Source organism: Nomia melanderi, chromosome 10, assembly GCF_051020985.1.
Source record: "Nomia melanderi isolate GNS246 chromosome 10, iyNomMela1, whole genome shotgun sequence".
In the NCBI taxonomy this organism is placed as follows: Eukaryota; Metazoa; Arthropoda; class Insecta; order Hymenoptera; family Halictidae; genus Nomia; species Nomia melanderi.
In genome coordinates, this window is record NC_135008.1 from 15,570,367 (window position 1) to 15,597,099 (window position 26,733).

The window sequence follows — 26,733 nt, forward strand, 5'->3', positions numbered from 1 at the left end:
GAGAGTATCCCGCGGCAATGCAGCACGGCGGTCAAGCCAAACAACCCAGGCTCTACTCCCTTCTCCTGTGTCTATGTCTGCTGCTATACTAAGTGTATCATCCTCCGGATTGCTAATCCCCCAGCCCTTCGGCGACGGTAAACAACGGCCATGCACCGTGAGAGATCCGCCGGTCAAGGGACACCGAGGAGGCGTGCTGTCGAAGAGACCAGCAGCGCTAGACCGGGAGTCGCTAGTGGTGGTGCCAGTGACGCGACAGAGACGTCGTCGACGGTGGTGCGCGAGTGTGTCGGGAGTTCGCGTGGACAAACCGAGACCGGTAGAATGGAGACAAAGAAAAGACCAAAACAAAGAAAACAAAAAAAAAATAGAAAGAAACGACGAAAAAGTATATTGTTCCTCGGCGATCGATGCAACGTTATTGAGCGGAATTGACGTGATCGGCATGGGGGGAGGGGGGTGGAACGTTTGCAAGGGTGACCGGGTGCCTCGAGGCGTCGGAGAGCGAGCCACCGAGCGTGGAAAGGGACCGCAGGCGAGGCCGTTTGCGGCGTCGGTGTCGCTAAATGGGCCAACGAAGTGACTGATATCGTAATCGCGTCGAAAGAGGCCGAGGGAGGGAGAGACCTTAGGTGAGGCGCGACGTTACGCGGGGGAAAGTAATCCAGCCATGCCGTCGCGTCGGGTCGCGAAACGATTAAAGCCCGAACCGGTCGCGGGGACAAACGGAAATTGAGATGGCAAAAGACGGAGAACGAGGGAAACGAGACGACGAGCCCTCCGAGGTACAACGGAACAAGCAACGAGACAAAGGCGAGGATCAGAGTACAAAGGATCGCCTTTCCTCCGCGATTATTCAACCATGCCGACGGCTTGTGTGCGGGACGAGAGAGGAAGAAAAAGAAAGAGAGTGAAAGAGAGAGGAAGAGAGAGAAACAACGAGTGCGCGAATGAGAGGGAGGGAGAGAGCGAGAGCGGGAGCGTAGAGTGAAACTCCGGAATACCGATCGACAGCCGGATCCGTTTTCCATAGCGTAGCCCCGGATCATACGTCATCCCGTCGAAAAGGGCGAATCGTTGCCACGCAACCGTAATTTTGATCGTATCGCAACGTCGATCCGTAACGTCAGTCGATGGGGCCCAGCTAGCCCCCTGCCCCCTCCGCTCCCATCCCTACCGCACGATAAAGACCAATAACTGAACGCGACAAGGTTCGATTCCGCGCCCCTATCAACCCCCGCCGCCTCTGCCCTCTCTGTGCACATCCACCCTCACCGCGTGCCACGAACTTCCGGAACTTTAGTCCTCGTCACTATCGATATTTATACTGAAATTGCTTTTGACGGCGACAAGTATGAGCTCTATCGCGCCCCGTCGCGACGAGGAATCTCTCCTCTTGATAAGTATCAATTAGCTAACGTAAGGACGGTCTTTGATCTAATAACTCTCGCCGACGGTACGAGTTTTCTCTTTCCCTGAGGAGCATGGCTTCTTTGTTCGATGTTTTTGTTCCGTTCACGTCGCGTGTCACGGCGCCTATGTACTTACGTTCTTACTCGCGACACACTCTTGTGGCGTTCTGTTTTTCGCTTTCGGTTCGGTTGCGTTCATTTGGATGTTATTTGGAATTTATGTGATCACGGTTAGGTAATCGATATAGTTATATTTAAAAGATTCTAATGTACCAGGGACTGTGTTTTCAGTTTTGATTCAGTTTTAATATTTCTGCGATAACGGCCACACAATCGATACGGTTATGTTTACAACATCCTAATGAACCGGGGATTATTTTTTCAGTTTTGGTTTGGTTTTGGAATTTCTGCCATAGCGGCTACGCAATCAGCACGGTCATGTTTACAAAATTGTAATGAACCGAGGATTATTTTTTCACTTTTGGTTCGGTTGTATCGAATTGTATAAGATTTGGAATCTGTACGTGAATAAATAGGCAACCGATATGGTTATATTTAACACTGTTAAATATGTCTACTGAAGGTATCGAAAGACTTTGTTTAACATTTTGACTTATAATTATTTTTGAAGTTTCATCAATTTTTTTTGATCGATTGTTTGACTTCTTCTAAAATGATTATAAAATTAAGTAAAAAATATATGTTTTTATTCGATTATATTACAATTTAATAGATTTTATTAAATTACGTTTTGGTAAAAACTGGTATGTATAAAAGAGTGGTAAAGATAATTTTAAGACGTTTTGATGAATCAGAGACTGCGTTTTGGAAATTATTTCACGAAAATCTATGTATTGTGTGTATAAAGTAGTAGTTGAAAATGAAACGAAACATAAATTGCGAAATATTGTTTGATTTTGTTAATCCAAGTGTTACTGCAATGTTTCGAATTGATTGCATAATAAAGTAAATTTTAATCGAATGGAAACTTGGACAATGTTCAAACTTCCTAACATCAGAAGTACTAGAGAAATCAAAAAATGTAATAATCATAAATTAAAGGCAATAACATATAACTTTTTGGTTTACAATTTTTAGGACTCTATAAAATTTGGTTTATATCCGTAATTACAAGAAAAATAACTCGAAATATCATTAAACGTTGTCTCATCATCTTTACCAGATATTAAGGAGACCGAAAAGAAATCAATTATTTTTAGTCTCAACAGATGCTTTTACTATTTCATTCAAATTTTTTAATATTAATCCAAAACGTAGGTTTGTAGAACGCATCACTAAATGGAAAACTGTCTTAAAAGAAGAAGAGTAATATTTTTAATCAACATTCAAAAATTCATATGAAATAATAAAGCTTCCTGTTGAAATGAAAAATAATTCATTTTTTTTCAGGCCCCCTAATATTACAAAACAATTACTTAGTATTTGTTACTTCTGGGGTTAATGACCTCTTTAAAATCGTATTGATATCGTTATCACACAACAAGACTAAATTTTACGTCATACAGCCATAATCTTAACAGTGGTAAGAGTCAGAGAATAAAAAGAAAACCAGTGTCCAACCAATAAGAGACTACAAAATCGCGTCCACTTTTCTCTATGATTACGGCTTCACTCCGAAATGGTACGATTATAGATTTGGAAACGGATTTATTCGTTTCATTATTCAATAATCGATCGCTGGGAAGATGAATGTAGGGCATCGGTTGCCGAACTGTTAAGAGACATCATTTCATCCCCTACCGCGGAAAACTACGTCAGTATACGATTAATCGGTACAAATTCCGATCCCTACCGGATGAAACGTGACAGATACGGAGCAATTAATTCCTTCCTATCACGGATTCGATCATAATACGTTTATTTACTTCGACGACCGATACACTGCGCGGACAATGATGTGTCGTATGGCAAAGTGTCCCTTCTATATCGATTAATGCTTTCGTAATAGACGAATTCCGCTACAAAGTTGAATGCTCGACGAAGTCATTGTCGAAGACTGATAACGAAGCCCTCCGACGTGATCATTTTTTGCGTATTCCACACTACGAGCAACGTATCTTACGAAGGAAGTTATCGAACCCGAAAATCCAAGAAATAATGAAACTTTATATGCAAGAAGAGCAAGTCAAGTCTAATGCATTGCAATATTTTTCGTATCGAATTGCACTTTGAAGGGCTGAAACCATCCCTTGGATTATCTTGAGAACGGTGGATAGCGAAAAAAAAGTTAAACAAAAAATACATTGTTCTTTCACATCTATAAAATTGTAAAATAACAGTTTTTAAGAAGTTCAAGTGTTTCAAAATTCTGAAAATTTAAACAATTTTTTAAAATTTTATTTTGCAATTTTACAGATATGAAAAAACAATGTGTTTTCCGTTTAAACTTTTTTCACGATAATCTACAAGAAAGAAAAAATAGCAACATATTACGCTTGACTTAGTCTACTTAAACAAGAAGTTTCATAATTTCTAAATTTTCCGGGTTCGATAATTTCCCTTGTAAGTACTTACACTTGAGCACGAAGTTTACAGCTACGCTACTAAAAGTTTAATTTCTCATATCTCTCCGGGTGCTAATATTTGATTGGTTCTGTAACTATTTTAAATTTCTGATTATATTATGTTTCAATAGCTTTATTCGGTTTTGTGTTAATATAAGATGGATTGAAGTGAAATTTGTTATTTATTAAAATGAAATTGTAAAAAGACAACTATTCATTATGAAATATAACATTTGAAGGTCTGAATGAACTTTTAAACTTCTACTTGGAAATTTATAAAAAATAAGTCAATTCCATTGGTTCATCTGCTGCTACTATGTATTTTGGTATTGTTACATTTATTCTAGAAAGTGTTAAATTCTTTAATCTTTTTATCAGATTTCAAATGAAACAAACCTCTCGTTAAACACGATAAGAGTTTTTACGACGCTCACTTCAAGATAATCCACAAATCCACAAGGTCTCAAGTTCATAAAATGTGCTGTATCATGATTATTTGTAGTTTCTAATTTGACATGAAATTGTAAGTTCTTATCAGGTATATCGTAAATTACACGAAATCAAAATGGAAATCCAATTAAACAAAAAATATATGTACAATTTGATCGAAATTAGGCATGAACTGATGTTAAATCACTCCTAAATTTCTGAGTCAACAAATATAAACAGAAATACAACTTTTTTTAATGAAACTGACCCGAATAACATAGGAGCGTTGAAACGAGGACTATGACGTATCGCAGCGAGGAGAACATCGCTTTGAACCTTTGAAACTATCCCAAAATTCAATCAACAAAATCGTTTGAAAATTATACTTTACACTGTAATAATTTTATGGAAATGAAATTGACTCGTTAACGAATGCGTGGATCGCGTATATCTCGGGAACACGGGTCGAGCAACGACGGGCTTGCAACAACGCCGTATCGATTTTTAGAGCAATTTGCATCGGTGTTAATTTCCAGACGATTTATTTCGAAACTCAACAACGATACACCTGCCTGAAATAATGTCGGAAATGGGAGCAGCGTTTTCATTATTCCTGCCTGTTCGAGCCTTAACAAAAAATCATTGATGAAAAAACTTTTCCATCGACACGCCGGATGAAAAATTTCTCCTAGTCAGGATGTCCTAGAAATCGAAGAAGGAAAATATATAAATGGAAGGTAAAAGTCAAACGAAGAGTAGAAAAGATGGCGGAAGTACTCGATCGGAAACATTTTCAAAAGAGTGAAAAAGAATAAAGAAAATTCATTGAACATATCAATTAGTATTAAATGAACTGATTACCCGGATAAGAGATCCACGAAATCGAACTCGCAATTTCGAAACACGAAGTGAATTGAAGACAGCAATGAGTTCCAAACGATTGGAATCCAATCAGAACTATACTCGAATCGACAATGAATCTCGATCGCTGGTTATTTCACTTTTTATACCCGACACATTTTATACCGACCTTTCTACGGCTTTCTACACCAAAGGAATGCAAAATAAATTGGAAATTACGCTTCCGGACGAAATCCCCGGGAATCGTTTGTACCGCAATCCGCATAAATTGAATGCATTAAATTTAATGGTCTTTTAATGGGTAAAGCAACTCGGCTACTTCACAAACAATTGATTCTTTTGACGTTTGAAGCGGACGCAAGAAAATTGAATGTGTATAATCGGTTACTACTTTTCCGCGCCAGTGACATAGCAATAAATCAAACCGGCGAACCTTAACACAATTATTGTATTATAATGCTTCAGATTTTCGTTTAGCTACTTTCATCAATTTATTTTATTGAAATATTGTAAAGGAAATGCGATGTAAAAGTTCGAGTGATTGCTATACCGTAACATTTTAAACAAACCGATCTAATTAACTATACAATTTGACTAATTACTAACTGAACTGTTTTTAAGATTACTTTTAAGTTGAGTTCAAATTTTATATATAGGTTTACAATATGATTCTGTATCTGTTGACAAAACCTTTCCAATTTAAATTTCTATTTTCTAGTTATAACAAAAAAAGAGACAATTTCTTTTAAAAAAATGTAACCTGTTTAAGTGCATTTTTTAAATTTCCCAAATTTTAGAAAACTACTGTAACAGATACTTATTAAAATAAATAACAAAAATATATTCAACTCTTAAACTTCAACGATGCTCTACTATCGTTTTCACGTCCACTGCGCATCATGTAAAGTTAAAAAACCTGTCCAACAATCGTAACTTCTGAAAACAAATTCTTTTCATATTCAAACTTTTGAATCGAGTACTTCGTATTGCATTTGATACAGTAAACAAGAATAATCAATTTTTATCGAACTGTTGCGTTGTAAATATCTCCAAAAAGTAACCACATCGATCGATCAACAAGATCCAATTCGAAATCGCCGAATAACATTGACTTATTATTCATATTGCAACAGAACCCGCGAACAATCTCCGCGCCGAGAAACGCGCGGGGTGATTAATAAAACTTCCGGGTGGATCTGGGAAAAAATAAAACATCCGAAAACAGGAGTAATGAATGAAAACTCGGTAGGGGTGGGGATGCGGGGGAACGCTTTAATCCACAAGTTGAATGGTGAACGACCGCGGCTGAAAGTCGAAGTAATATCTAGTAGAGGGCAAAACGTGATTAAAAAAGTTTCCTTCGGTCGGTCGTGGTAATGCTATGACCCGATTACACGTAAGAACACTCCGCCGGACCGCGTGAATAATCGCGTCTCCGTGGCGGCCCGAAAACCACGAGAAATAATGATCACTCCTTCCGGGCTTGGTTTTCGGCGTACCGCACGGGTTCGCACGATTTCTCTCGTTCCCGAGAATCGGTTCGCGAAAAGGAGGTAAGAAGCGAGGAAAAACAAAGAAGAATAGAGTGGCGGGGAATAAACGAAAAGGAAAGAAGAGGGGAAGAGTGAAGAAAGGTGGAGGAAGGAGGAAAGAAGAGGGAAAAAGAGGAGAAAATAAAGTGGCGGGAAACGAATGAAAGAGAAAACAAGAGGAAAAGGGAAGACGGGAAAAAGAAGAGAAAAAGTGAAACAAGGGCGAAAGATGGTGCAACAACGCCGGGCATTCGCCGCCGCCATTTATCAACCTAAACGCGAAGTGCGCCGCATAATGTTCGCGCCGAGTTTCTTCAGGCTCGAGTGGAAGCGCTTACGTACCGTGCGTTGCAGGAGAGAAAGCGGGAATCTGACATGCACGTCTCATTGGTCAGTTTTCATCTTTTTTGATATGATTTTCGATACTAAGTTGCTGTTCATCGATAGATTGCGTGTGAGCAATCAGAACTATTAGCATATAGCAAGCGACTCCCTATTACCCCTATGCTATCTCGCTTGCCAACTAAGGTGCAAAAGACGGTACCATCTATTGTGCGAGAGTTGGCACTTTGGTCTCATTGGTCAGTTTTCATCTTTTCTCATCTGGTTTTCCATACTAATTTGCCGTTCATTCCGAATTACAATAAACTGCGCATTATGAAAAACAATTTGAAATGAAAAAGAAACAGAATGTTTATTATTAACGTTGTAGTTACACGCACAGAATTAACATGCTTATGAAACCTATTTATATTCAAAAAATACGTATGAAATGCAGAAAATTTTCTTCTCAAGTTGTTTAAATAAATTTGTATTATTTCTCTGAAGAAATTTAGCAATAGCTTTGATTAGCTGAATTTTCAACATTTAGTTTAGTCTGTTGAGCTGCAATTATTTTTTAAATTCATGCTGATCTGTTAATCTTGATCCTTCCACAATTTTGTTCTTTTTTAATTTTGAAAATAGTTATTCGTGCAAATATGTGCTATTGGACATATAACACTAGATAACGCCAAAAGAGCACCAAAAAGTCGACGTTAACATGTAAAATTGTAAAAATATGAATACGCTGACTATACGTTGACCGTACTAGTGGACGACAGTTTTGTTTGTGATTTTAATTTTTAAAAAATCCAATCTTGAAAAAAGTTAAGTAACCATATTGATTAATATTTTTGTCGAGTCGTAGACCACTTGTCATTGGGCCGCGTGTGTGACACAGCTATCGTAAATTTTCATACGAGGCTGATGTGTCAACATAAAATTTCTTTCACAACTTCATACAGTAGGAAGTCACTATTTTTCACGATCTAAATCATACAGAATTTTCGTTATCCACAAACATAATAATTTGAATATACATATCAAGATATATATATATATATATATGAAAAAACTTTGCAAACGTGCTTTGAAAATTTCTTCTTGAGGTTTCATTTATTTGGACTATTAAGTCGCCCAATTAAATCGAAAAATCATGGTTTCACTGTATTTAAATGATAAAATAAGAAAATGATCATATAGAATGTTAAAATATTATAATTTAATTTTTATTCAAAATATACACTGTAGGTTGATATTAAGATTAAAATCTGACTACATACGGTAACCAATAACTCGAGTCAGAGTTAATCTACCTCGCGTACGGATGACCCCATCCGGCGTCCAATTGAATAGAGTTTTCTGTTACGGATGACCTTATTTAACGTTAAATCGAATACGGCTTTCTGTTACGGATGACACGGTGCAACGTCATATGAATTTGTACGCCACAACATATTTCTCAGTTGCTGTTAACACTTTAACGTGTGCTGAAGTGACAAAATGAACCGAATATCTTTAATATTTTTTAAACTTTTAGAAACTCTAAAACAGAGTTGAAGAACAGAAAAGAAACGACCAGATATCAATCTCTCGTTATTTGAACAAATAAAATAAAAATATTAAATCTAAATTCTACCGGGAAGAGTTCTTTAGATACAATAAAACGTCGACTGTGCTATTCAATTATATTAACAGTCTAGATAAATGGAGATCCAACAAAGAATTCTTCAAAGCACATTTTCAAAATTCGATCGTACATATTCCAAGATATAATCCAAATGATTGAATTTGTAGGTAGTCAAAACTCTAACCGATCTAGATCACGAAAAATACGGTCTCGGTTAACACCTTCGTTTATATATGAATGACATGGTTCTATATATAAATGTACATAAATATTTTCTTCGAACGTGAATAACGATCAAAGATTTGCGAAAAGTACTTTAAACGTATAATTTGTGCAATATATGTTGAAAAATGTATTCGTGTAGTAAAATTATGTCAATAAATGGAAAAGAATGTGTTGCCCGATTGGATTAATATTTTTTGCACGATGCCAGCCAATCTGTTAATTGAGGTCCTACTCTATTTCGTTATACGCAAAAGGATATGCATCACTGGTCTACGTTGCATATCGACGCCTGATCGCATCACCACAGAAATTCACGACTGCACGCCGACACACACGGCGCCGCTTCTCCTGAGGAACGGTCCGATTACGGCCGATCAAACACTGCCCGATGAGGATTGCTCCTCTGACAGTCGCATTGTCCCGTCGAGATTGCTTGTCCGGTGTCGCATTAGAACCAGCCATTACTGTTTACGTCGCGTCCAATACGATCAAACTTCGGCTCCGGATGAATTGATCGGCCGCATGGCACGGATCCGTTGAACCATTCTTTCATCGATGAAAATGGGAACTGGGCTGGGTCGTTTCTCTATTATTGCCAAGAAGTTCAATTGCGGTTCTAAAGTTTTTAAGAGCTGATTCGATCTTAATTAAATCACTTTGGAAAGGCGTGTTCTGATAAACGATAATGTGATGGCAATCTTTAATTATTCGTCGTTTTGAATTCAGTGGAGGTTTATCGTTTGAGAAAATTGTTTAGGCAGATAGAAAATTAATTAAACACTTGTTTTTATGTTTCTTTATAATATCTAGTATTTTATTGATAACAAAGGTTACACAATAACTTGGAAATAAAATTCATATTTATTTAAATAATTAATTTCGATTTATAAATATTTATTTTATTAAGAATAATTTAATTCGTTCTAATCATTATAGGGCAGTTCTATAAGCTCTTTTCTTCGATAAATTGTAACTTGAACAGTTCTACTATTTATTGATATCTTTCTTGTTAAATTAAAAATTTTGATTTCATCATTAACTATCGTTTTTTATAAACTCAAGAATTTCAGTAAGCTAATGTAGACAGAGAGTCTTCGATCAGTTTAAATTGGACGATTTAAATTAACGATTTCAATTGAACCATTGTGGAATCTGAAAACAAGAAACACGGTCAACAATGAGGAATAAAATAATTCACAAGTGTTCAACGTGTGGCTGCCAATACTTTTATCTGTCTCCCTTTTTTCGAACTGTGGCAAACAGTTCCCATGAATATTGAACGAAACAATCTCTGGGGCGGACATGCTTTACCCGCTTCACCATCACGAAACTTGCTTTAATTGAGGACCAGATTTATTTTCCCAAAGTTGAAATCTAAATATTTGCTCTTTGTCACACAACTTCCTAACGAATGTACCACTGTTTAACATATTCTCGGAGTTCGTATATATCCGTGAGCGAGAAAAATATACGAGCATATAGAAAAATCTTCGAGTAAAAAAGATAAAGAATAAGGATTGTTAGATAAACGTGAAAGAACATTTGGCCAACAGAAGATATGTGCTATTCCTGGAAGAATGTGTTTTATAAAAATCATGAAGGTGATCTTTGAAGGAAGTGTTTCCTCGAGTATAAAGAATATAAGAAAGATAATATTATTATATGTATCAAATATTAAGGAAATAGTATAGAAGAGTTAACAGTGATTGAAAAAATATTGTCATTCACAATGACAGACAAAAGAAAGCTTCAGGCATGAATGAAAAGAAGACTTTAAATTCACAAAGGAATTTTACAATCCAATAATTGAATAATTTAATAATTATATACTTTGTGTAGAACAAAAGTATTAATTTTATATGTTATTTATACATGATAATTGATATTATTATACTTGATTTTACCATCAACCAAGTACTTTACAATATCGTATCAGATTCTTGAACAAGATTTTGAATAGTATTTTGGAAATTCGTATATTATTCAATTCTTTTTGTTAAAATTAAATACTGTTCTTTTGTTATCAATATTTTACCTTTAGAGTGAACGTAGATTTGCAGACGAAAAGCATTTTTCTTTCTTCTAACGAACTACTAAAGATAAGCTCTGCTGTATTGATTGTCAGTTGCAAAAGAAATCATAAGATAAAGGGTTAATAATATTTTCTACGTTCGATAAGTGAATAAATATTATGGTAAAGCTTACTTTGATCGAATACTTTTACAAAAAAACAAGAAAAAAAGGAATTGGAAGTAACATAGGCACTTCATTTAAGTGGGAAATCTCGTTTCTTTCAATGAAAAATATGGATCATCCGCATTTTTATAGAAACAAAAGCATGAATGTCTTTTAATTGAAATCTTACATATATTTTTGTTATACTTTCATTAAGTAGCGTGAATTTTTTCAAATTGATTTATTTAGAAATACAGTTTCTATAGCCCATAGATCGAAATGCTACTCACTTGCGGTTTTTTCTAGAAAAATACGCTAATGAATCTATATTTTTCATCGAAAGAACTGAGATTTCCCCGTTAACCCTTTCACCCCTGAATATGTATTTTTTTAATATGACTTTTCTAAAAAAAAAACTTACTACTGCTCTTTAGCACTTAATCTCTCAGCCATAAGCAAAGATCCCCACGTAGTACAATTTTCCTTTATCTATTAGCCTTTTCTATCTTTCCGGTAACTTGACACTAAAACTACCGAACAGTTAAATTAGCCTTTTGAAATTTCTCTATAAAAACTCCAAGAGTGCATCTATTGAGACTTTAATTGATTTGCAATTCAGTTTGCGTGTTCATCAATTAAATCAAGTAAATCAATTTCTTTAATAATTTCTCAGAGAAATATCTGTTATCTTTTTAATAGTTGCGAAAGGAAGAAATCAGGAATGGGCCATTTTGACCTGCTTAGTAGTTTCACTGTTAAAATGTTCGTAGTATCTATCTGTATCATTCGGGACGAAAGGGTTAAGCAACAAAGATCAGCTTCACCGACGTTCACCTTGACCCAGTAATAAAAATCTCCTAGATTTCCCCATTGAATTCTGAATAGCATCGTTATAATCATTCCCGCGATACCCAGGAAAATGTTGGCCACCGCAATTGTATGAACTCCCGTGTGCCGTGGAAATGTGTCTAAACTTTCCGCCCGTATAATTTCAGCTGTTCGAGCCGGCCGGCGGATTATATTGAAAGCACCCGCGGCCCGAGATTGTTATTCCCGCGGCAGAGTCGTTGTTAAAGATAACATTTGTTTCTGTCGGCGATAAATACCGAGAGGAAAGCTCCAGCACGTAAAGGAAAAAAGGAAAATAATAGGAAGGGTCAGGCTCTCCTGGGCAAACAAAGATAACACAAGACGGTCTTTTATCAATCGATTCCTGTTAACGGAGAAACAGACCACATATTTTCGCGGACGATCACGGAAATTTCTACACGCGTCCCTCCATTCGCGCGGTATTTTTTTGCGCAGTATTATTTAAACTTGATATCAATTTATGCGATCTGAATTTAGTGACTCCGAATGAAATTTACTTTTGAATTCCCAAATGTCATTATTATTACCTTCTGCTAAGCTTAAACATTACTGTTGTGTTCTAAAATATTATTATTATTATTATTATTATTTTCTGATAAACTTAAAATGTACTTTTGTTTTCTAAAGTGTCATTATTATTATTTTCTGTTAAACTCAAAATGTACTTTTGCTTTCTACAATGCCATTATTATTATTTTTTGTTAAGCTCAAAATTGATTTTTCTTTTCTAAAATGTCGTTATTATTATTTTCTGTTAATCTACGTGAAGTAAATATGTACTTCTAAAACTCGTACCAGCTTCTCTTTCCAATATTTCGTTTTCTGTTGCATTTCGGAAACCCAACGACTATCGTGGAAACACGTGGAACCGTCGAAAATAGCCGATGATGTGGAAAGAAATCTGTTTTTTTCTATGATCTCCACGTCACTCCTGTTTCAATTGAATTCGTCGTCGAAGAATGCTTCGTTCTCCTCCTTTTTCGTCGCTCTTTCTTCCTCGTCAGCAGCGAGCCAAAGAGGCTGCAAGCGATCCGGATTAAAAGTGACTAGAAAATCCGACATGAAAATTCGCCGCGCGCCACACGAGGGAAACGCAGGCCGCACGTTGAAGAACAGAAGAGCGTGGGTAAATGAGAAGATGTCTGGCCAAAGAAAGAAAGATGACACTCGTCCCGCTTAACAACCATTCCTACCTCGCTTAACAACCATTCCTATTCCTTCGCGCATCATTTATTTCGCGACAAATTAAGATAATGGCAAAGAAATGTTCTACCTCCGTGCCACTATCCGGATCGTAATTATGAATGGAATTGATGGGCCACAAAGGCGTGCCCCCAAAGAAAAAGGAATCAAAGGGAGCTCGCAATTATGTACCAGCCGGATTTGATGATCATTATCCTTTATACCTTGATTCTCTGTTTCCATCAGCCGATGTGAAAGAAATTCTAGCACTGACTTGTTGTAATCCTATTCTTATTGATATTCGCGCAATAGTACTCGGTGAGGCGTGTAAAAAGAATTTCTACTACTTTACACGGTACACAAAACAGTTTTATGAATGTCCACGAACTTTCAATTCGAATGTTTATTTTCAGGATAATTCGATTCTCTTTTATTTCCCACGATGAAGAAACTTTCAAATAATTCCTTCATTTGAAACTCGGAGTACCATTAACCCCCTGTCCTATGATTTCTTGTAAAATTTCTCTGTGTTATTAATAATTTATTGAAAATACGAGAAAATTCCAACCTTATTCTTTGTGAATGTGTACTGTAAGGTACATTGATAACAGAGGAATAATATATAATTTGTATTCAAACAAATGGAATAATGTTTATGCTTGTTAAATTCTATTTAAATTCTCCACCACGAGTCGGGCACGCTATTGTAGGGAAAGGAGTTAACGATTCCAACTCCGCCACAAGGAAAATGCGTATCGATGGAACCACATTCGAAATTGAAATATGAAATCACGGAAAAAGGTGAATGGAATAAAGAGAACAGGGTAAAAGGGCACGGTACCGCGGTGGAGGTAATTAATACGAGCATTCCCGTAACGAGAATGAAACTCAAACCTTGCGTTTCCTCCGTCGAAATTATTTAATAACGTAACAAATACCTGGCCGCGGGATCCGCGACCGCACCAAAAAATTCATCGGAACAAAGTGAAATGGCGGCTGACGTCAGTGCGCGTAACCGCACAATGGAATTCGAATTTCCCCTCGTCCGTTGCACGAAGAAACACAGAAAGGAAGGACAACACGCGCAACGCCGCAACAGCAAACAGTAAATACCGATGATTCAACCGAGATACGCGATGCCGTATTAATTGCACTGGGAAACGGCTTCTCTCCACGTGACGATAATTAATTAAACGGTTCGAGCTTTCGAGAAATTTAAGAAACGGACACGCTCGAACAGGTCGTTTAATTCGTTCATCAATAATTTTCATCCCAGCAGCAGGGGGATGTATTTAAAGTCACGGTGAACCGGGCTACCGGCCTGTTGTTCGTTATATTTGTGCTCGATATTCTATTCAACGCGATACTTCTTAATGAAGCTGATCAAACGCCCCGGAGAAATTTCAATTTCAATGAATAGCCGAGTGATGAAATAAGCGCGGTTCAATATACACGCACAACCGGCATTTAAATGAATGCTAATTCAGTTTGCGCCTGCCTGCGTCCTCGGACGGTTTCCGTCGACTTTCATGTCGACGCTCCGACTCGCGGGAGGGTACACAAACTGGAAATAATCGGGTTCAGAAGTGACTATTCCGTCTGTAATGAGATTGTACTTAAAGCGGAGAGTTTCCCTCCCTCTACCTCTCTCGCGCCGAGAAGACGAAATGCCATTAGTCGGAATAACATTATTAATTAACGTTAATTAATGCCATTCGATTGTGAGAATAGCGCTTCAAGAATAAATTGTTTGTCCGGCCGTGTACGTCTGAATCCACTTAGCACTTCGACTACGAACGTACCGTTCATATTTATTCGAACGATAAATAATGAACACGTTTTTTTATTGTGTTACGTTATCGAATGGAACTTGCAGTATCATGCTCGACTTAACCTGTTAACTGTGGAATTTAATTTAAAAAACTTCTGATAACACTCGCAATGAAAGCAAGTAATAACGTGCATACTCGTCAAACGCAAGCCAAATATAATATATTCTGACAAAAAACTAGAGCAAAACGAAAAAGAATTACATGTTTATATGAAAAAATAAATAATTGTTCGTTGAAGGAATTAGTATCATTTCAATTTTGAGGTGACGCGTATACTCGTCGAATGCAGTCATCTTGCATATTGTAATCTTTTTCAAGCAATTCAGAAGCGTCGGTCATCGGCGATCGACAGGGCATTTAACGTGTTAATACGAATATTGTTAATCCTTTTGGCAGTTGAAATGTAGCGCGTGCAATTCGTAAATTCGAAGAAGAAATGAGGAGCAGTAAATACCTAATGAAGACTCCCCACTCAAATAACAAAAAACTTGAATAACAAATAACCGAGTAACGATTAACTCTCTGCAGTCCAATTTCGAGTGTGGCTCGACACAGTTTTTAAATTTACGGATTATAATTATTTTAATTATTTCTGTACGTCAATGAGCGACTGTCGGATTTATGAGATCACTGTACATCGTTTTACAGTTTTAGAATTTGTGTTTTCATTGCGGAGTAAACTTTTCTTACTTTTGTACAGCATAGCACTGTGTCATCTTTGCTAGTTGTTGATAAAGCTACTTTTACAATTTGTCGTATTAGCATCTCATTCTTCCCAAAATGTTTAATTTTTATGCTAGTCAACTTGCATAAGGACTGCATAATCAGATCGAAAAGGAAAATTGCCAGAATTTCAGAACTCAGAAAGATGCACACGACAACCTGGCCTACTCTTGGGAATATGCTTCGAAAAATATCATACGAAGAAAAATTTTAAATTCCATTAATTTATATTAAAAGCAACCAGTAAAGATTTCTAATTGTTTTTCAGCTTATTTTATGCTTCATCCTGCTTACAACTTTATTAAAATTGATACAAATTTCTTAGATATTTAATGAATTGATAGAAGTCAAAAATTAATTCGGACCGGACTACTGAGAATAGGAAAAAGTAATTTGGACCGCAAAAGGTTAGTTATTCATTCGTTATGGTTATTCAAAGTTTCACTCGAATAATGCCCGATATTGCCAGAAACAAATATCGTATGATAGATCGAAAAATGTATAATCAATCGCACGGCGTTGAGGATCAGCTGCAGGTTTCCCGCTTATATATCGGTTTGCAGGCTCAATAGGTAAATCAGGAAAAGCGGCGCGACAAATGCACGTCGCGGCAGCGCGGATTAGTATTCGCCGCGCGACACGGTCGCGCCAAGAGGAATCTGCATGGCGTTTTATAAAGTTGTCGTGCCGTGCGTCGAATGAGAACGTCCGCGGCACGTCACTGTACACCCCGGTTCGGGCAATTAGTCCGTTTTATTGCGAATTTACAACGCGTTTCTTGTTAAGAACGAAAAAAAGGAAGGGAAATATCACTTTTTTTTTGCCGTTCGAGATCCAATGAAATTCCGTGCCGCGCTGCAGATATTCTCTCGTTATCCCCGTAAACGATCCGTAACGAAAAATGCATATTCAACGGTGGTAATCGATCGAGCGATCATGGCACGGGTGATCGAAAGAAAAGCGAGGACGCGTTTCCTGGCGCCGTGACAACGCGGTAGGTGTAACTACGATCCCGGGGCGATCCGCCGTCGAATGTGCTACGAGATCGAATCCAACTGAGTGATATCCGAATCGATAACAATATTTTTTACGTGTCCGTAAAATGCAAACGATCGCGGCCGCCGAATACTCTTCCTTCTAATTTCATGGAATCGCCGTAAATCGTACCCCGCGGAACCCTCTAATGCGAGATGTTTAGGAACGTTACTGAATTGTCCCTTTCGAGTGTCGAAAGAATGTCGTGAAGGAAACAAATATTCGACTGAAAATTATAGGCACATGATTTTCAGAGATTTAGCCGTGGATCAGTGAATTATGTTTAACCCTTTGCCTTACGATTTAATTTCGTAGGTGCATTTGTTAAAACTATTTATCGTTGATAATGCACTAGTAAAAGAAAACATTCCATGCTCTTTCTATGTCCAGATTTAGAATAAACCATACAAATTGCTAACAAGAACAATAATATTTCATTTAAACTTAACACAACTCAATGACATTTATGTCTGTTAAATCATATTAGAAATCTTTGCCTCGTGTCTGACACGATATTATAAGGCAAGGGGTTAACATTAAAACTACCGAACAGTTACATTGACTTTTTGAAAATCCTCTATAGAAACTCCAAGAGTGTATCTATTGAAGCTTCAACTGATTTACAATTCAGTTTGCGTATTGCCAAATCAATTTCTGTAATAATTTCTCAGAGAAACATCTCTTACTCTTTTAATAAGTGCGAAAAGAAGAAATCAAGAATGGGTTATTTTGACCTGTCTGGTAGTTTTAGTGTTAATAGGCATTATCAGTAAACTATCGAGAAAGGTACTACTTTGTATACGCCGTAACCCTTATGTTGGCAATTAACGCTAACTGTGAATCCGTTAAATGACCGGTTTTCAAATTTTAAATGAAATTATTTTCAAAATTATTTCGAATATTCAATGCTTTTAAGATAGTAATAATTGTGAACCGAGAAAACCGAAACCAGTCATTCTGACTGGTAGGATAGTTCTAGCGACAACTTTATATTAATTCTTATATTGCCTAATTAATCAGTTTTTCAATTTTTATCTTGCATTTCTTTCTGTTTCCACTGAGAAAAATGTATCACCTGACTTTTTCATCTATCTTTTGTTGCCAATTATTTAACTGATTACAATAGGAATAAGTATATACAAAGTACCAGTACAATTAGTGTTAAAATGTCTGCATTTATCCAAATTTTATTGTCACGGTATTTTTGAATAAATTCTTTTTATTTTTGAAGCGAACATCGTTATTAAAATATTTAATAATTGGAAGTTCAAAACAATTTTGCCAATATTTATGAGAGCGATACAAATTTTGTAATAGAATGTTTCAATATATGTTTCTGCTTGCCGACATAAGCGTTAATGAAAATATGTTTTTCAATATTATTTTTTATTATCACATAAAAATCATGAAAAGCACATAAACTTTGTCATTCGGTTGCCTGGAAACACGTGTTCGTTGACATAAATAGATACGATAGTTATTTTGACGAAAAATTAGTGATCTAGAATTCATGAGGTTAAATAATCAAAATTTCGAAATATGTCTTGCTCACTTAAAGTTTATTTTTTACTTTTATCATCGAAAATAGGTGCTGTTACTGCATTTGATGGTAAACTTAATTTAATCCTTTGTAAAATGGAGTCAGACCGGCAATAAAGATTTTCAGTTGAATTTCATATATATATATGATCTATTCTCTTGGACAGTTTTAAAATGTAAAGTAAATTTTGTAAAAATGATTTACTAAAGAAATCACGAAACTAGGAAAATTTCAGAATATTTTTCTTCGTTAGAACTTTGTTCGTAGATTGGAATAAAATATCTAGCTGACTTTTGCAAGTGTTTGATTAAATATTTACGAAGTCTCGTTTTACAGTTACAAAATTGTTTCCATAGTCTCCATACTTCGAAATATCTATTTAACCATGTTTCAGATTTGCAATTTTAGTTCTACAGATTTTTCATTTATGTTGTATTTTACCAAATGGATAAGTGCAATCCAATTTATTTTACACTACCAAAAATTTGATAAGCTGATAAAGAATCATAGATTCCTAAATAATTATATAAACATACGTTAAACTATGACTAGTCGAATAATTGTGTGAAACGGTTGCAACCGCATAATTCGAATAAAGGTCGCACGTAAAGAAAATACACATTTACGAGTCGTAATATAATTAATACGTTCGCTGCCGATGACATCTTTTTACGTCGTACTGAATTTACATTTAGCGTTATTGATGTTTATGTTTATGTACTTTATATACAGTGTTATGAAAATGGTATTAGATTTCTACTATGCTCAATAGACTATCATCTTAAAAATATTATGTTATGTTAAAGCCATAAAAAATCATTGAATTATATTAGCAGCGAACGTGTTAACAAATTCAATGACCAGTCTCTGAAAATCGTGTTTCCTAGAAAGCGACTATGTACTAAACGTTTACATGTTTCTACATTCATTTAAATATAAAGTCTTTTTGTTACGGTGAACATCGATAATTATAGCGAAGACGTTGGTGCACGCGAAAGGGTTGTAAAAGGAAAAAGGGATGTCTGACTTCCGGTTCCTTCGGACAGCCTGTGCCGAGGAGATTTTAACTATTCTAACGACGACGATTAAACTATCGGTGTACCTTCCTCGGATGTAAATATGTATTAAAAAGTACGGTTTAGTTGTTTAGTTGGCTTAGACAATATTCAACGACGACGACATACTGCATGGCTGTTACACTACGATTCGTTTTGTATGATACGCTGTACATGTATACTTTGACCAACGGACGACAATTATTACTTGTAATCGTTGATAATTAAGGAAGAATAAGACGAGAAAAGAAGGGAGAATACGAAATTGATAATCGAGAGTTTAGTACGAGTGTTAAGGAGACGAGTTGACGATGAAAAGTGAACGGAGAGGGAAACCAACTATTATTAATGTCGATATGATACATCGTCTCATAATATAATCACGATCACGTGTAACATAAGAGCTCTAGTAGTTTGATAAATCGAGAGTGTAAAAGATTAAAATTTAACATTATATCGATATGCGTAAAATATACACCGTAATTTACCGTAATGCGCAAAACATTACTGCCGTTGTAACGTTACTGCCTAGTCAATGTAAAAAACAACCAAAAAAAAATGATAAATTGAAACAAAACCGATAAACTTAATTACTAAACTCACGGTCCCTCGACGAATGGGCAGAATTGTGAATATATTATACCTGTACATCAAATTGATTTATTCGTATGCACGAGTGCAAGTGCGCGTGAGTGTGCATGTGTAGTCACGTGTGTATATGCGTACTTCTACGTATATTTGGCTGTGTATGTGTGTGGTGTGTGTTCACATGCGCGCACGTGTGTGTGAAGGTACATAGTCGAAGGAATTCCACGTGGAAGTAGAAAAACAGTGTGTGTCTGCTATTCGTGGCTCTCCCAATCTATTCTCAAGACTGTACAACACAACGGAAAACTAATTGCAAATGGGACCTTTGAAAAGGTACACGTACACGGTCCCTTCGTGAGCAATTCGAGGAGTCTGTCTAAGGAAATGTAAATTCCACTAGAAAACTATTGAAATAAACGAGGCTAAGTCTTAGGGTAGAACCATAAATCTCATCGTCGTCTTAAACGATCTATTTAACGACATATATTACATTGAAATCCCCGAGCAAACGAATTTACTCATTTCCATGCTATAATAAATATCACGCGAACTCTCGGAAACCGCACTTTTACAATTTTTATACAAAATTACAAACGTATCGTTTTAGCTGTTCGGCGTTCCAGCATTACCGATAAATCGCTCTAATTACCTTCAAACTGATCCGACCAAGGAGTTCCAATTTGAAATTAGTTTTGTTCGATCTGTGTCCTAGAAATCCCGCAAATTTTTTCCGCTGACAATGATCATTTCGTCATTGGTGACTCAGGGTAATCGGAAGGGTGGAAACGTGGGCTAGCCTCTTGCAGGGACAACTCGTGAACCTTTTCAGAGGTGCCGCAGTGTTTCACGTGTGGAAATATGGCGTCGAAAAATTCGGGTGTCCCGTCGTTATGGGTGCGCTGCGCGCATAAGAATGCAGCGTTCCTGCGGTGTTTCATTTGTCACGCCGGCCAAGGGGTGGAAAAATGCCCGTGGCCCTCTTGCGAGCCAGTTTGCGTCGCTTCCGTTTCTCCACCGCGATTTCGCATGAATTATTTCCTCTTGCCGATAGAGCGCGGAATCCCTGGAGCGAAGGAAGAAAAGAAAAACATGCGGCGGGTAGCTGCCGCGCCGGAACGGGAAGGTAGAGGCTCGAGAGGAGGAGGACGCGCTCCACGGCAAGACAATTAACCCTCTTGCCATGGAGGACTCGGATGCGAGGGATGCACGGCAGTCTTACGGAATACTTGTTCACGCGTGACGCATATTTTCTCTGTGCCAGACAGAGTGTTAAAGCGGAAGGGTGAAAGGGTTAATCAACGGGTGTCTGGGATCCCTTCAGAAGTGAATGCTGCCGTTTTGTTTGTCTTATTTGCGTTACACGAGAAGCATAACACACTTTTGTGTAGAAAATTTAGAGTGGTAAATGCAATTTTCTTATTTAATTCGATTATTAACCCTTTACAGACGAGCATTTTTGGAACTTTTGGAAATTCTTTCCAAAAATAAAACGTGGATTCATCTAATTCTAATCCCAAACCTAATTCCTCGTTGTTTGAATAATGGCACTATGTATTTACAACTTTCGATTTCAGGTATGAAAACTCGAAGTTGCCATAACGACGACATTCGATTATTAACTTTGATTGTTAACATTGGTTCGACTAGTAATTTTGATTATTAAATTTCATTTAATTATTCGTTTTTTTTACTTTTCTTTTTGATCAGAATACGTGTAAGAATTCAACCATAGAAATCAATGGATATTCGTGGATTTGCTATTTTTATCTTTTTAAACGAGGGAGATGAGTGAAATTGAATAATTTTTACTATACATGCAATTTTTTAAATTTATTTTCTTAATATGTAAAAGAGGGAAATGTGTGAACTTGAATAAGTTGCACTATACATGCAATTTTTTAATTTATTTTCTCGATATTTTGTCAATGACGAAGGATAAAAGAGTTAGTAGATAAATTAATGGAAAAGTACAATTTGCATTTATAAATACAATTTGTCTTTATTTTCTCGGTTGTGACATTGAAATAGATTTATCTGTCTCCATTTTCTTGAAACAAAAAGATGAAAAAGTTTACAAATCTTATGAATAAATTTTCTCATTTACTTTCTTTATTATGATGTATTATTCAACAAGAAATGTTATAAGAATTTGAAGCACGTAAATAAAATCAGGAGTAGAGTCCCTTCACTGGTAAATAGCTTTTATTTATATATTTTCTAAAACTTAACGATGACGTCATTAGGAAACGTAACTTGCAGAAGCAAATGCAGTTTTATTTCCTTGATTGTAAAATATTGTTAAAGAAGGTAAATGAATAAATTAACGGACATAGTTGAAGCATTTTTAACATTTTCTCATTTGTATATAAGATTTGCCTACATTTTTTGTTACAAAAGGTGTTAAAAGAGAAGGGTATATGGTCACATTATTCAAGGTGAGATTCTTATTCCTTTGTTTTCAATAATGCAGAATAAAAGAGGGAGGATGCATGACTTTGCAAATGCATATTATTTACTTTCTCTGTTCTACAAGGTGTTACAAGTAAAGGGTACAAGATCTTACATACACACATTGACGAACGCAATTCTATAAAAAGAACATTGTCATTTCCGTACGCTTTTCTACTTCCTTTCCCTCCGTTTACCGCACTTTCGCGCGAGACATTACAGATTTCCGTGTAAACGGCCACAGCATGTCACAATTAGTAACACTACGCACGATATGCCCACATTTCCTAGAGTAGAATAAACGAGCTACCGTTTATAATCGATTCATCGTTTAAAATCGTGCAGCAAGCGGTGTGATATCGACACCTCTATTAAAAGTATACTTACCAAAAACGAGTAGGTATCGAAGACTGGTGCTACATTTCCAAGAATTGTATAACAAATCTTACTAACGAATTATGTTGTCCCATAAGTTCCTCTCGCGCCATTTCCGCACGTAGTCTTGTAAAAATGTTAGAAAGATGACATTATAAAGTTTCTGAAGTAATGGGGGAAGATAATAGACCAGAATCGATCGCACTGTACTCGATAATATAACCTGAAATCCATTTTGTATGGATTACAAATTACATTACAATAGTGCATCCATTACGTATTAATAAAACGAAAGAAACTTACGGGGCAAACAGATGCAACCTCCCGACAAAATAGGAGACAATCAGTAAAGTTTTCCGAGAGTGATTTTTTACTTCTTCGAGCAAATATCGCACGCTTCCCTTGGTCCCTTTCTTTTAGCACCGCTGTAGAACCTGTTGAATATTCCAAGTTCGCCTCGAAAGTTAAAATAAGAAACACAGCTCGGAGACAAATGAGCGAGGAATCCCATACGACTGCCGACAGGCGGAAACCGGCCTCGAACACCACTCAATTCCGGACCCGCTGTCGCCCATATCCGCCCGTTACGTTCACAAGGAAATCAACGAACGAAGGATCAAAACACGCGTGTAAATAGTCGTCAACCTCTTCAAAAACGAATTTCTTCTTGGAACGGGTAGAGATGATTTTAACGTCTTGCCATGTGAACCGGTCAAATGCCAAATCGATTAAGTCCGCAAAATAAAAACCAGAGAAATCGGTGAAGGAAATCTATGAGTATGACTTTGTTGTAGTCTTTCACTTGAATCGTTGGATAAATGGCAGCATAACGATAAACAGTAATACAACACAATCGATGAAAGCGACAAAGTACTGTTTGCTCGAACTTGGCTTGTACTCGTCGCGCTAACCCCTTGCCTTATGATTTCTTTCTCAATTCTGATTGATACTTATTACGATCAGTACTTACACTCATTCGTAATCTTCACAAATCTAGAAATAGGTAGATCTTATTTTAGATAGATAGAAGAGTATTGAGTGTTGCACTTTTCAACCCTTTGCCCTATAATTTCTTTCTCAACTATGATCGATAGAACTACTTTGTCATTAACAATTTAGTGGAGAAAGAGAAAGATTCTAGGCATATCCTATGTCTATGTTTGCTGAGTATAATAATTTATTACTGAAGAATATTTAATTTGAATTCGAATGGGTTGAGTAATACTTATGTTTATTAAATCCTGTTGGAAATCTTCATCACGAGTCCAACATATTGTTATAAGTCAAGAAGTTAAATTATAGGCATTAATCGCTACGGCTTCTGAAATCAATTTGCTATCATACCGTGTTCAACAAAGTTTCCGTCTTTCGTGATGTTAAAACAGTTATTAACACTAGAATTACCGTGCCGGTGAAAATGAATGGTTTCGGTTTCCTTGTTTCGCAATTATTGATACCTTAAAGGTATTGAATATTCCAATTGATTTCGAAAATAAATAGTTTCACTTGATTGCTATAATGAATTTGTGACGAAACTAAAAATTTATTGTTACAATTTTTATACGAATTATATATCAATCATAGTAACCCTTTGCACTCGAAGCTTTTTCTCATTAACATTACAAGCAACTTGAAGCAGTTTTAATAAAAAGAACATATTAACATATAAATAAACGATACGCGTATGAAAAGAAAAGTCATAGATATATTTTACTGTTTTTTATCGATTATAGACATAAATTTTATGAAGAGTTTTAATGAAAAATCAAAACAAAACAAAGAATAACTACATGTTTATGTAAAAAGATAAATAATTCATCATTGAAAGAATTAGTATCATTTCAAGCTTTAAGATTACGCGTATACTCATCAAACGTAGTTGACGATTTAAAAAAATTTCGTTTATCTCAATTTTTGAGATCGTTATGTAATGCATTACTTATGCAGTGACCCCATGCTCATGCACATTATGTGTCAGTATCCTTGAAGAGGTTAAAATCAACTCTTCGCGAGAGATGCAAGAGAAAGAACGTCTCAGGAATGAGTGCGAGCGAAGCGAATCAGACGCGAGTGAACTCGAGAAAAAGTTTCGGCGATTCTTGAGCCGGCTGGGGGAGGGACGGGAGAATAATGGATCATCGAGCGAGCGAAAAGGGAATTAAGCGGCAGCGTGAAGTTTTCTCGCGGTGGCGCCCGCCCCCCTGGAAATCCGCAACGCCTTCCCGTGTCGGCCCGGATAGAGTTATAATTGTGAATATGTAAGTAAATGGAGGCGAGCGCCGCGTAGAAGCGAAGTTTATTCAGGGGAGGAATTAAGAACCTTGATTGGCAAGATTGTGGAAGCAAGAAAGCAACGAGTGGCGGGGCTTAATTCGTTCAATCGCGCCGTTCTTTTTCAAGGAGAGCGGGAAAAAGTGGCGCTAAGGGATGGGGAGTGGAGGACGATGAAAGAAACCGGAGAAAAGTGAAAAATAAAAGGAGAACGCGACGGGGGAGAACCGAGAACGAGAAAAGCAGCGTGATTGCTCGTCGAAACCAGACCGAAACGGCCTTGCGCTCGGAACTTGCTAAACAAAGACTTTTGAAGCCCTTGGTCCTCGAATCGTTGAGATTTTCGCCAGGAATGTCCTATTTTCTTTTCCTTTTAACGAAGTCTGTTAACACGTTGACCGCCACGAATTTTCAGCGTTTTCTGTAATATTACTTGCTCTTTCGTAACGAAGGCAAATGGTATTGGAATTGGTTTGGTATCATAAGTTCTGAGTCACACTATAATTTAGTCGCTAATGTTACTGAATATTTTGATTCGACATCGGTTTCAGTGTAATTGCCTTCAAGCATTTTAAAAGTACCGGTCAACGTTAACCACCGTGATGGTCAATGTGTTAACACGTTAAGTGCCGCGAAAATCTTGACCGTTTTTCCGTAGAGTTATTCTCTTGTAGCAAAGAAAAGCAGGAACAATTATTAATTATTTAGCGTTACAATCTTTGCATTAGACTATTATCAGCTTAGTTACATTATTAAACGTTTTCAGTCGACATGGGATATCCTGTATGTTACGATTGTTTTCAACTAATTCAGAAGTGTCGGTCATCAGTGACTGACATGGCGCTTAACGTGTTAATAGACCTGTTCAACCGAAGTACGAGACGTATGCTAATGAAATCGCCCAACGATTAGAGGGTGACTAGCAACAAAGCGATTCTGCGTCCCATCGATAGATGGTAATATCAATATCAATCTGTCCAATTCCTAGGCGTAATTAATCACATATCGATTGGACAATGGTCTCTGCGTGAACGACCGGCGAGCATTGTTCCTTTGTCACCGAAAATTTCAAACTTTTGCGAGCGGGCCCGTCGAACTGTCCCGCGGGCGTTTATATTTTTGACGATTCGTTTGTTATTTCGTACACGGTTTTCGCCAGTGATTCTCTGTATTCGCAGCGGCTCGAATATCATTTCTATTAACAAGCCGGGATTTATGGCGGCACTTGTTACCGAGCGGAGTCAAAACAAGTGCCCACGGCTAGAAACTCGCATACTGGTCCCGCGTTTGCGTTGAGCGATCGCATACACCCTTGAACAGCCAATAAATCGAATAAAGAGCGACCGTATTGCATGAATTTCGTCTAACTGCCGGTCCATTCGACGTGAGCCGCATTCGAGGCCGAACGAGACCGAGAGGATGCAATGGACCGATATCTGCACGCGTGTAAACACTGCCGAATTAATTCAATTAATCGGACACACACCGCCGGAATCGACTGCCGACTCCTCCGAACACGCGGCAGCCGACAACCGGAACAAAACTTCTGAGTTTCATCTGTTTCACCGTCTAACCCCGTTCTGCGTTCCAGACGCGCCGTACCACTCCATAACTAGGCTAATGTATACTTAATAAGTGTTTCGTCTAGCCTACGATGTATATTGTATCTATAATCAGAAAATAAATTATCGACCGTAAGCATGA

The 26,733-nt window shown here is 37.0% G+C and overlaps 1 protein-coding gene across 4 annotated transcripts in view; it reads left to right on the plus strand.

Annotated features, from left to right (window-relative positions):
* LOC116428714 (zwei Ig domain protein zig-8) overlaps positions 1 to 26,733 on the plus strand; it is a 755,717-nt gene extending 728,984 nt beyond the window's left edge. For 3 of the 4 annotated variants that reach the window (XM_031980718.2, XM_076371223.1, XM_031980721.2), the window contains one exon: positions 1 to 26,733. In XM_031980718.2, coding sequence (XP_031836578.1) covers positions 1 to 92 — 92 coding nt within the window. In that variant the 3' untranslated portion in view covers positions 93 to 26,733. The other variant, XM_031980719.2, reaches the window with a different exon arrangement.